The following is an 11,563-nucleotide window of genomic DNA, read 5'->3' on the forward strand; positions in this document are numbered from 1 at the left end:
GATGGAGGGATGGGGACGGAGTGATGGGGATAGAGGGATGGGGACAGAGCCCACGGGGATGGACGAGGCAGAAGCTGCCGACACTGTTTTGTGCGTTTATTTCTGTCCCGTTACCAGGAACGGGATGAAAACGGAGCTGTTGGGGGGGGGGGGGGGCTGGTGCTGGGAGCCCAGCGGGGCGCTGGGGGGCGCTGGGGGGGTTACACAAGGCCATAGTAGCGCCGATACGCCTCCTGGAAGCCGATTTGGTCGGCGAGCTCATCGCAGTCGGGGTTGAACTCACACACCTCCCGCTTGGCCTCCAGCGGGTCCCGCACGACGCCGTAGACACTGCTGGGACACAAGGGGAGGTTCGGGGGGGGGGGGGTCCTGCAGTAGGGACCCCCCCACCCCCCAGACATGGGGTGGATGCAGCAGGTCCCCCCCACGGTACCTGTCATAGATGTAATTCCTCTTGTGCCTCCTCATCTCGGCGCTGGTACGTTTGGATGCAAAGGCTGCAGGGACAGAGCAGGGGGTCGGGGGGGGCCGGGATGGGCCTCCCCCCTCCCATCCTCATCCCCACAGGGACACACGCAGCCGCTCACTCACCTTCAGATCTCGGAGAGTCGGCGCTGAGGGAGCGCTCCGGCCCTGGGGATGGAGCAGGGGGGTCAGAGCAGCCCCGGTCCCACTCTGGAATCGCATCCCAGCCCCTGCCCTGAGACCCCCTACACAAGAGGGACGTGGAGCTGCTGGAGCGAGGCCAGAGGAGGCCCTGGAGCTGCTGCGAGGGCTGGAGCAGCTCTGCTCTGGAGCCAGGCTGAGAGAGCTGGGCTGGGGCAGCCTGGAGAAGAGAAGGCTCCTGAAGGGGAGACCTTAGAGCAGCTCCAGTGCCTAAAGGGGCTCCAGGAAACCTGGAGAGGGGCTTTGGACAAGGGATGGAGGGACAGGCCAAGGGGAATGGCTTTAACCTGCCAGAGGGGAGATTGAGGTGGGATGCTCCATCCAGCCCACCCGAGGGTCCCCATCACCCGTGGCTGCCCCATTACCTCTGCGGCAGAGGCCAAGGGCGAGGAGGGCCAGGAGGGGCAGCAGGACCAGGAGCCTCATGGTGCCTCTCTGCTGGGTCTGTCCTCACTGCCCTGCTCCCGGAACAGCTTTATAGGGCGCTGCGGCCACCAAGGAGGGGCCCGGGGCCCGGCCGTGGTTATTTCCAGCACATCCGGGAGCGCAGCACAAGCAGCAATTGTGGTTTGGGATGAACTTGGTCCCCCCGGGAATGGGCAGAGCCCACAGGGAGGGGATGGTGCAGGCCTGGCCTCGTTGGCAGCAGAGATGGGGAGAGCTGGAACCGGAGCTCTCTGCATCCATCCCACTCTCCATCGGAGCCCGGAGGGCTCAGGGCACCTCCAGGCTTGGCTCCCGTTCCCCTCCGGGCAGGGGGTGATGCTTCTCTCCAGGTCCTGCCCAGATTCCAGCTCCGGTAGATCCCACTGGAGCAGAACTGGAGGAGGGAAGGGCTGGACCAGCCCCTTTGTCAAACAAAGCCATAAGTACAGAGCACGGGAGCCAAGCACCGGCAGCGGGAGCCCATCCCGAGGGAACGGTGGCTCCAGTTGCTGTTGATTATAAAGCAGTGGGGGAAGCGCTGGTTCCACAGGAGGGAACGGTGCCCGAGCCAGGCAGGGCCGGGCTCTGGTGCCTCCCGTTAGAACCCTTGGTCTGCACCAGGCAGGGTCCAGCCCCCCAGAAGCTGCTGCCATCGGCTGAGGTGGTGGCAATGGGCTCAGTGACAGACAGTGGGTTCCAGGCATGGACACTGCAGCGCCGTGGTGTGAAGAATCCTAGGGGATATTTATTCCAAACACCATTTCCTGATGTGGACTTTGTGGGTTCCAGCTCCTCATTCCATGGATAAAGCACCCATCTCCCTCCCAACGCCCATGGGAGATCCCTTCAAGGCCCCCAGTTGATGTGTACTGAGCTAGAACCACGCTCCCCCCAGCACCAAAGCAGCAGCCACCCACATCCATGGGATTCTCCTCCCTGCTGGGCTGAGAGCAGGAAACTGTCCCCAATTCCCAAAGCTCCTGTTGTGTCCTTTGTTATTCCTTTGATCCAGCTGGTGCAATCCAGCGGCTTTGCAGTCCTGCCGCAAGTTCCGTTTGGGCCTGATGGGACAAACAGGAGCTGAACATTCCCTCCGGGATGAGGATCAAGCCCTGCGAGAGGTCCAGGACATCCCCACGTCCTCACTGGGGCTGCTGGAAGGTCAGGACGAGCTCCTGTTGCTCTTTACTAAGTGCCTGGAAGGGAAACAACCACCACTGAGCTCAGGCAAAGGCACAGGACACAGAGAGAGCACCCCCCCGGCTCCCCCCCCAGCTCTGGAGGCAATCCAAGGGCTCCCAAGGAGGCCTTTGCTACATGGAAGGCTTCAATCTAGAGCAGCCGTTGACCAGTGAGGCCACACGGGGTGTTGCTGGCACAGAAGGGGTTTGACTCGTTTCTGGGCCATTCTTTACCTGCCAGGCCCGTTTGTGAGCCTGGATTTGCTGCTGCAGCTCCGAGATCCTGCCCCTTCCCGCAAGCACCGACTCTGCCACCTTCTTGTTCTCCTCCTCCTTGTTCTTCAGGGCTCTGAGCAGGTAGGAGCGGTGCTTGAGGAGATAGGGCACGAGGGCACTGCGCGCGTCCTCCTCCGGGATCCCGCTGGGGCGCCTGCGGACAAAGGGGGATGTGGAGCAAGCAGAGAGCAAGGAGCTGGCAGGGGAACTGGTGTCACACACCTCGGGGGAGGCCCCGGCTCCATTCCCCACCTCTGGCCCTGGCAGGAGGCAATGGGAGCCCCTGAGTGAGGTGGAGCCATAAGAGGGGGCTCTGGCAGAGCAGCAGCTCAGGCTCAAACACCCCCTTTTGGGTTCCTCACCTCCCCTCCGGTCTCAGCAGGGGTAACAGCCCCTTGTGCTGCGGCAGCACCCAGAGATGCCTGACCCCGAGGTGAGGAACCGGGGCTTTGGGTGCTTTGCGCTCACTGGCACCGCTGGTAAAGCCCAGGAGCAGAGCACAAGGTCTGTAGGACACCCCACATCCCCTACGGGCTGTGCCCCCCCCGCTGGCCCGCACCACGCAGGCTCCTCCTGCGGCTCTGCCTCCTCCACAATCTTATCCAGCGAGTCGAGGAGCGCCTCCAGGTTCCCTTCGTCCATCACCTCCTGGACCTCCGCCTGCAAAAGAGCCCGTCTCAGTCCCCCTCCGGCGGCTTAAAGCCGTTCCCCGCGTCCCCAGCCCCGCGCCCGGCGCCCCCTGAGAGCCCCCCCTCACCCTGATGGACGCCTGGAGCTGGGCCACGAACTGGCTGTGGATGCTCTTGGTCACCTCCGGCTGCAGCCTGTAGAAGCTGCGGTAGCAGCTGGCGAACCGCTGGTAGCTGCAACGGGGGGGGGACGGGACCGGTCACTGCGGGGAGCTCCCCAGAGCCCCGGCTCCCTCCTCACCCCCCGGCTCTCCCCCTCCCCACCTCCCGGCCGCCACCAGCTTCCCGAGGAACGCGTCCATCACGGTGCTGAAGAGCTGAGCGCGGCCGGGCCCGCCCGAAACGCTGCTGCTGCCGCCGCCGCCATCGCTGCCGCCGCCCCGCGCCTCCGCCATTGTTTGCCCCCTACAAACGGCCGCCCGCGCCGCCTCCCCATTGGCTGCCGCCACAGCGCCGCGCCGCTGCCATTGGTGGATGAGCCGGGGAGGGCCCGCCCACGATTGAGGGCGCGCAGCGGACTGGGGGGCGAGGCCCGGCTCATGGGGGCGTGGCCTGGAGCATCGGGGGCGGAGCCTTGCGGAAGGGGGCGTGGCCTGGCGGGCGTGGCTCGGCCCCGGGACGCTGGAAAACTGCTCAAACGGTAAAAAACGCGAATGTGCCCAAACGCCCCCCGGGGGTTAACGCTCCATCGGCCGCGTCCCGGCGGGAAGCAGCGAGGCAGGGCCTGAGGCAGGGCAATGGCTACAATAAACCGTCCTGGGAGCCCACGGGACCCCCCCCCCCGCTCCCTCCCTGTACTGTCACTCATGAAGCAGAACTGAGCCGTCCCAAGGCGGGTGAACGAGCCCCGCTGAGCACACGGAGAGAGGCAAAAGCAGTTTTCTCTTAAGACAGTGCTCGCAGGAGCCAACCAGAACTCACCGCATTGGGGAAGGGGGATCACAGACTCACAGAGCAGTTTGGGTGGGAAGGGACCCCCGAAGCTCATCCAGTCCACCCCCTGCAACGAGCAGGGACATCTCCAACCAGACCAGGTTGCCCAAACCCACATCCAGCCTGGCCCTGGATGCCTCCGGGGGGTTTGCGCTTGCTTGATGCACAGTTTCAGGTACTCCATGTGCTTTAGGCTGGTATTTTTCCAGCTTGTTCAGCTCCGTGCGCAGTCACTGCCACTGCTTCCCCTCTGCTGGCCAGGCCCCTCGGGAGGAAAAGCATCAAACCCAAGCAGGAATAGCTGTGAGAGGACAGAAACCATCAGGCTCCCTCAGCACAACCACGCTTTTAAACCCAGGCATCACATCGAAGGTCTCTGAAGTTTATTAGTTGTCAAGAACTTCGCTGGTTACGAGAGGAACATGAAGCTGGAAAGTCCCTACATCCGTGCTGCCACTTCCCCACCACACACAGACACTTACCCTGCTGGTACCCACCAGAGCCTGATGGTTAGTTTTGATTTTAAACCAGGATTAGTACCACCTTTGTGTGAGAACGGGGCTACCACACGCTCGGGAGGGCCCCTGCAAGCCTTGAGGTGCTGCTGTTCCACTCTGGAAGAGCACTCTGCTATTACAGAAAGAACCAACAAAAAGGCAAGAGAGGAGCAGCTTGCAGAGTGCATCACCACCTTCTTTAATGCTGCAAGACACAAAGGTGGGATTAAAAGGCCTTTCCTGCCTCATCTGCAACCCCACTCATGAGTACCACGTCTTCGAACCCAGTTCTGCACCTCATGGCACAAGCCTCGGTCCATCGTCAGCAGCATTTTGGCACCTCCAGCAGCAGCTGTGGCCCAGGCAGTCTCTGCTGGCGTGAAAAGGCAGCCAAGAGCCTGGCAGGAGCCACAGCGCAGCAGGACCAATGCTGCAACCAAGAATTCCAGCAGCAAGATGATGAGAGGCAGCGACCCCCCCGTGCTGTGGAGGTGCATCCCTCCCCTCGCAGGTGTCCACCTACCTGGGATGAGCACCATGGCATGAGGAGCGGCAAACCTCAACTACTGAGAGCCAAAGCAACCCCGTCAGCCCTTCTCCTCCCCTCTTGCTTCGTCACTCGATTGCAGGTTAAAAAACACAGGAGCATGGCTTAAGGTTTTGATCCAGCACGACAGTGCAAAGAGTCATCCCTGCCCTTCCCAAACAGGAGAAGCAGGATTTAAACGTACAAAGTATTAGTGACCCATCACTTCTTATTCAATATGAACACGTCAACCAGGTTGGAACTGGATCAAAAGCCAGTCCAAGGTTTCTTCCTTCCCCACCTCACATCCAGTTGGAGCTCAACTCACTCTCGTGCCGGCAGCACAAGCTTCCAAACGCCACCCTTGTTTGTGCTTCAACTAAGGAAAAGGTGGGAAGTGGCAGCGGCCACCCTGAACATGCACTACTGACACGTTGAACAAGGCCACAGCACAACCACTCAGTCCCCCCCGAAATCAGAAGCAGCGTCCCTAAGATAAAAACATTAAATAACACCAGATTAAAAGCACAGGTTGAGTGTCCAAACTGCCACCAGGTGGTTACAAACAGCTCGACTCCTGTTTTGCTGTTTGAAGGATGAGAGATAGGAAACCATTTTCTGAGTGCATACAAAAAGGGGATGTTACAGATCGCCTCAAAGAAGGGCTGAAGTGGTTCCAGGTTACTCACATCTAGAAATCAACGTGGGTGACTGGAGAAACGGGGCTGGATCTTCCAGCTTCCCACAGGACAAGTGCAGTGAGCAGCCAACCCACGAGAGGGCTCTTGCTGCCGTGTGCTGCCCTCTCCTCCGCGGCAGCTTGGCAACGATTAGAACAACTGAAGCTGGCTTTTGGCTCCAGCCAGGGAAGTCTTTCACCTAAAACCCCCCTACGGGAAGGAAGGTGGGGCCAGGATGTGCTCCTGGACAAAGCGTCACGGGCAAACTGCGTTGCCAAAGGTCACATCCTGATGGTTTGCAGCAGAGCACTGGGTGACAGGCGAACCCGAAGAGGCGAGCTGCAGGTGCTCTTGGTTCTGCCTTGTTCTGTGAAACCGGCTGGAGACAAAGGAGAAGGCAGCAGCTTCTCCTACCCTCAAGCTCTCCACCAGGACGGTCCAACCGAGGGTGCAAAGGAAGGTTTCTCTTCACCACTTGCCTCTACCAGTGTCTTGAATCCACCAGCTCTGGGCGGAGGCTCAGCTTCTTCAGAGTTTCATAGCCCACCACGATGACGATGGTGGAAGGAGTAGCTGAGATGATACGGGCGGAGAGGCCCTTTGTCAGGCCCCAGGGACCTTCCTCTGCCATGAGCTGTTTGAACGTGAGGATGATGGAGCTCTTGCCTTCCACCTGCAAAGCCAGAACAAGCATTCACAGAGCTGCCAAGCGTCAGCCTGAGCTGCTCTGGGGTTCTGCTCCAACTGAAGGCTCTAGAAGCCACACATCAGCCTTGATCTAGGCTCCAGGACTCCCTAAGTGGGGGGGAAAAGGCAAGAAGTCCTAAAGAGGCAGCAGCAAGTGGGGTCTTAGACCTGTCTCCTGCTTCCTCCCATCCGCCCCCATCCAGAAGGGGCTGGATGAACCCTTGAGCAACAGCTCAAGTCTCACTCAAATTGACACTTTTAAGTGTCTCCTTATGTGAAGGAGGCCACAGCTGCTGGGGAACCTCATGTGGAGCAGCCCAGGTAGGCAAATCCAGCCTTGCTACTCGAGCTGCGCCCTATTAATGCTGAGTGCTAATGAAGCAGCGAGAGATCTAGGCCAAAAGAGCCCATCCAAGCAGAGAGAGGAGGAGAGCAGCTCACCTGAAACCACAGAGATCAAAGAGCTGAGCCCAAACCCCACCCTGCTTCCTGCTGGTGCTGCAGACAGACGTGCTGAGCAGGCTGAGCTCTCACCTGAACCCGAGCCCTGATGACATCCATGGGGTTGGTGAGTGTTGAAGCTGTTGCAGCTGCAAGTGGCCCAGATATAGCTTGAAGGAGGAGATGGGGACAGTCTTTAGGAGTCAAGCTAGAAAGTTGTTCTGGGAATGGAAAAGAGAGTCAAGCATCAGTGCAAGCGGCTGTTCAAGCAGCTCCTCAGCTCCCCCTCCTCACTCAGACCCAGGATCCCTGCTTCACCTCCTCCCACAGTGTGTCTAAGTGCTGCTTTCTACATCGAGTTAGCAAAGGGCAGGGAGCAAGCCCATAAACACGCCAGTGCTCCAGCAGCCAGCTTCTAAGCAGCTCAAACCTCAGCCATGCTGGGCAAAGAGGGCAGAATGAGCTCGTACGGCCCCAAACCATCGAAACACTCCCCCCTCCTTTAAAGGGCTGGGGGAAGCTTTTAGACGAGGCTCTCAGGAATGTCTGCAGATTCCCACAGATCCAGAAAGCTGGAGCTACCAGTGGGCACATCGATATCTCCACAGGGATCCTGCTGTGGGATCCCTAAGGAATATGTCCAGCTCATCCCAGGGATTCCCTCATTCTGCTCCTCAGCAAAGGGGAATTTCAATCTCCCACCCATTCAAGTTGTCCCAAAGCCAGTGTAAAAGCCCCAGTTCCTTTGGGTGCTGGGTGGAGGGAAGGGAGCTGCTCTGTTCAGCACCTCAGCACCCAAAGAGCACCCTGCCAGCACTGCACTTTGAGCCCTGGGGAGGGTTCAGCGACCTCCTGCTGCTGCCAGCGGAGCCCAGCACAGGGCCAGGGGCCAGCAAAGAGGCACTGCCCTGGGGGCTTCATACAGCAGCATCTTCATTTCCACTTGCAGCAGGCAGCACCCATCTGAAAGAGGCAAATTATCTTGGCTGGGCAGTACCTTCAGTAGTCGGGAACACCCTAAGGATTACCAGAGCTGAGCTGGAGAGAACATCAGAGAAACTAAGGGAGAGAAACTTAGAGAAACGAAGTTCAACCAAGTGTAGTTTTATAGCCCAAGGCTTGGTGCCAGTTTTAGAGCTACAGGAACCGAAGCACCATCTCGAGACACAGAATCATGGCACATTTGGCCTTTACCTCTTTGGTTTTGCTACAGGATTTGTGGCCCTAAGAAGTCTTTTTGTCACCACTGAGACCCCTGAGTCTGCGTGAGCTGGAACTGTACTTGCACAGTGGCTTCAAAACCCTGCCCATTGCCAGACAACAGCCTTCCATGCAGAAAGCAAGCATTATTTGGGATTAGTGGAAGAGAAGGCTAAACCCAACAGCCACAGGATTTGATTTGTTTCAAGGCAGGTTCTGCTCCCCCCCCAAATCAAAGAGAAAAAGCAAATCATGCTGGGCCCACAGTCTCAGAGTCAGTTGGAGCAACTTCTGGGGTAAGTCTCCCTTCACTTACCAGCATAGAAATGGTAGAAGGGCCACCAGACTGCACTGTTGGGGATGTAGGTGAGCAGTGAGGCCACGTAACCCCTGTAGAAGCCTCTAAAGCCATCGGCCTTGAAGATCTGTACAATGATGTCCTTGGTTTGGCCAAAGACCAAGAGCCGTTTGCCATCCTGGTTCTGCACCTTGAACCTGCCCATGCTCTCCCCTTTCCTCTGCATCATGAGGTGCTGGGAGATGACATCGATGGGCACCGTGATGCTCTGGGCCACCAGGGAGGCCGAGCCCCCCGCCACCAGAGACTTGACAGCGTTGTTGTTGTTGTAGCGCGACACGTACTTGCGGGTGAGCTCGTAGGTCGTCACGTAGCACTGGCCTGAGATGAGGGTGAAGGTGTTGACCAAGAAGCCACGATAGAGCCCGGCTGTCCCTTCTGTCTGCAGGATCTTCACAAAGGCATCAAAAGTCCCCTTGTACAAGCTCTTGCCCTTCTGAACCTGTAACCGGGTGCGGATGAGCGTGAAGGGGTAAACGCTCACGCGGATCATCATCGTCATGCAGATCCCAAACACGTAGAACTTCCTTTTGTCCAAGTGCTCCCACTCAATGATGGGGATGTTGCGTTTGTCCTCCATGACTCCTTGGAGGCCAGGAGAGGTGGGATGGCCCAGACCTACCTCAGCAGGACAGAGCAGATCCAAGCTCAGCACCAGTGGCTAGATTGGGAAGTGCTGGCATCTGAAACGAGAGACACTTTGAGGAGCTGATGAAGCACTTCAGTCACCTAAAGTCTGCCAGTGCCTAAAGGGGCTCCAGGAAACCTGAAGAGGGGCTTTGGACAAGGGATGGAGGGACAGGCCAAGGGGAATGGCTTTAACCTGCCAGAGGGGAGATCGGGATGGGATCTTGGGCAGAAGCTCTTCCCTGTGAGGGTGCTGAGGCGCTGGCACAGGGTGCCCAGAGAAGCTGTGGCTGCCCCATCCCTGGCAGTGTTCAAGGCCAGGTTGGACACAGGGGCTTGAGCAACCTGCTCTAGTGGAAGATGTCCCTGCCCATGGCAGGGGGTTGGAACTGGAGAAGCTTTAAGGTCCCTTCAACCCAACCCATTCCATGATTCCATGATCCATGGAGGAAGAACACTGCTCCAATGGGAAGCATCACCTCTGAACAGACACGCAGGAATCCAAGTAGTCAACGAAAGCAGCTTCTCCCCAGTCATTCCGGATTTGGGATGCTCTGAGATGTCAGGACATCAATTTTCAGTTCCAGGCTCTGCACAAGGAAGGAAATGACAAGTTTCCTTTTGCGTTCCCAGATTCCCTGCACAAATCAGACCCATTTTCCTGGGGCATTTCCATTTGGACCTTCCAAACCTGGAAGCTGACAGAAACCAGGGAAGAGGAGGTTGTGAAAACAGGAGACCCAACAGAACAAGAGCAATGCAAACAGCCTCACAGAGCCTGCAGGTTAACGACCAAGACCCTGAGAAGAAGAGGGTTAAAGTCACAGCTGAGCAGCAACTCACCCTGTGAGCAAAGTCCACCCTCACAGAGTGCCTTCCTCCCGGCTTTGGCAGCATTCAGAGCACCAGGAGCTGCGGGTTGGGGAGGCAGAGCCTCCTGCAGCAGACCCCCCCTGCCCCAGGGCGCTACCACTGCTCTCCCCGTCACCACCAAGTGCTTCTCCGAGACAAGACTCTTGGTGGTTCCACCACTTGGTTCTCACTGGGTGCATTAACCAAGCTTGGAATGAGGCAAACTCCTTGCAGAGTCCAAGCCAAGAGAGAAAAGCACCTGAAAGCACCAACCCAACAGGAAACCACAGGAACTTTCCTTCCATAGCAAAAAAAAAAGCTGCCAAAAAAGCTGGTTTGGGTTGGAAGAGACCTTAAAGCTCCTCCAGTCCCAACCCCCCCGGAACTAGTCCCACCTCCCGCTAGGAGCTTCAAGTACTTTTGGGGAGACGGATGGAAAAGGAACTGCTGCTGCTGCTTCCTCACTGCTCTGTGCTACCACCTACAGGACCCAGCTTCAGTCTCAGACCCCAACTCAGTACGAACCCCCCCAATTTACCTCCCTTTTCCCCATCCACCCGCTCCCCAAACTGCTTTTGGTTCCGCTGTATCTAAATGTGATGCTTTGGAAGCTCCAGACAAGGCCCTTTGTGTAGCGCTGGCCACGGAGGTGTCCTGCTTGGCATACTAATGCCTTTGGGAAGCATCCCGAAGCCTTTCCAAGCCCCGCTCACTGCACGTGGCTGCCTTTGGAGATCCTCTGAAGTGGGAAAGTCCCAGCCCCCCCAAACCGCTCCCAGGGGAAGGCTCTGACCCGCTCCGCACGGCTCCGAGCGGGCACAAACTCCCTTTCCAGCCCTTCCATCACCCTCCTTCACCCGCAGCACGGACGCGGGCCCAAACCTCCCCCCCGCTGCCAGCGACGGGGCAGAGCCTCACGCTGCCCCCCCCGCCCCGTCCCCAAATCACCCCCTTACCCCGCGGGCAGAGCCCCCGCCGCTTACACCCGACCTGCGCCAACCCCGCGGGCAAACGGGACGCGCCGGGCACCGGCCCCGCTCAAGGTCACTGCGCGGATCCGCGGCCCCGGTTCCACGGCGCTGCCGTGTCCCGTGTCCCCCCCACGGAGGGCTCCCGCAGCACAACCCCCCCCCCCCACCTCCGGGCTCTATCGGCACCGACCCGCTCCGCCGCTCCGCCACCCCCCCCCCCCCCGCCGCGGGCGCCCCCCGGGGCTGCCGCCTCCCCTCACCCCGCGGCCGCGCCGCCGCCGCCCGGTCCCGCCGCTCCCCCCGCCCCATGGCGGCTCGGCTGACACCGGCCGGAAATGAAGTGCCAGCGGCGCGGCGCCGCTCGACCAATCAGCGCCAGAGAACCGGTGCCATCTTGGAAAAGGGCTGAAGCCGCGCCGGAAGAGGGCGGTGTTGGCGCGGCGGAGGGACGGAAAACGTTACTTCCGCCCTCAGTAAAGATGGCGGCATCCTGGGAAGGACGTATGGGGGAACGGAATGCGCATGCGCACATCCGAACCCTCCCTCCTCACCC

At 59.2% G+C, this 11,563-nt stretch overlaps 3 protein-coding genes across 6 annotated transcripts; all 3 read right to left on the reverse strand.

Moving 5' to 3' along the window:
- Positions 1 to 81: 81 nt before the first annotated feature.
- Positions 82 to 1,721, reverse strand: BGLAP (bone gamma-carboxyglutamate protein). Of its 2 annotated transcripts, none has more exons than XM_030473842.1 (4): positions 1,032 to 1,721; positions 592 to 633; positions 434 to 497; positions 82 to 330 (listed from the first exon to the last, which is right to left on the reverse strand). In XM_030473842.1, the coding sequence occupies exons 1-4, from the start codon at positions 1,090 to 1,092 to the stop codon at positions 201 to 203; spliced, it is 297 nt and encodes a 98-aa protein (XP_030329702.1). In that variant the 5' UTR covers positions 1,093 to 1,721; the 3' UTR covers positions 82 to 200. The 2 variants fall into 2 exon arrangements, with proteins under 2 accessions (XP_030329702.1, XP_030329701.1); XM_030473841.1 differs by having other exon boundaries at positions 83 to 333.
- Positions 1,722 to 1,814: 93 nt separating this feature from the next.
- On the reverse strand, positions 1,815 to 3,661 carry PMF1 (polyamine modulated factor 1). The gene is made up of 5 exons (XM_030473840.1): positions 3,503 to 3,661; positions 3,307 to 3,412; positions 3,109 to 3,209; positions 2,508 to 2,703; positions 1,815 to 2,288 (listed from the first exon to the last, which is right to left on the reverse strand). The coding sequence occupies exons 1-5, from the start codon at positions 3,631 to 3,633 to the stop codon at positions 2,235 to 2,237; spliced, it is 588 nt and encodes a 195-aa protein (XP_030329700.1). The 5' UTR covers positions 3,634 to 3,661; the 3' UTR covers positions 1,815 to 2,234.
- Positions 3,662 to 4,532: 871 nt separating this feature from the next.
- SLC25A44 (solute carrier family 25 member 44) lies at positions 4,533 to 11,355 on the reverse strand. Of its 3 annotated transcripts, none has more exons than XM_030473845.1 (5): positions 11,271 to 11,355; positions 9,667 to 9,777; positions 8,519 to 9,243; positions 7,096 to 7,223; positions 4,533 to 6,547 (listed from the first exon to the last, which is right to left on the reverse strand). In XM_030473845.1, the coding sequence occupies exons 3-5, from the start codon at positions 9,138 to 9,140 to the stop codon at positions 6,356 to 6,358; spliced, it is 942 nt and encodes a 313-aa protein (XP_030329705.1). In that variant the 5' UTR covers positions 9,141 to 9,243; positions 9,667 to 9,777; positions 11,271 to 11,355; the 3' UTR covers positions 4,533 to 6,355. The 3 variants fall into 3 exon arrangements, with proteins under 3 accessions (XP_030329705.1, XP_030329708.1, XP_030329706.1); XM_030473848.1 differs by lacking the exon at positions 11,271 to 11,355 and adding an exon at positions 10,996 to 11,018; XM_030473846.1 differs by lacking the exon at positions 11,271 to 11,355 and adding an exon at positions 10,031 to 10,256.
- Positions 11,356 to 11,563: the final 208 nt, after the last annotated feature.

Source organism: Strigops habroptila, chromosome 22, assembly GCF_004027225.2.
Source record: "Strigops habroptila isolate Jane chromosome 22, bStrHab1.2.pri, whole genome shotgun sequence".
In the NCBI taxonomy this organism is placed as follows: domain Eukaryota; kingdom Metazoa; phylum Chordata; class Aves; order Psittaciformes; family Psittacidae; genus Strigops; species Strigops habroptila.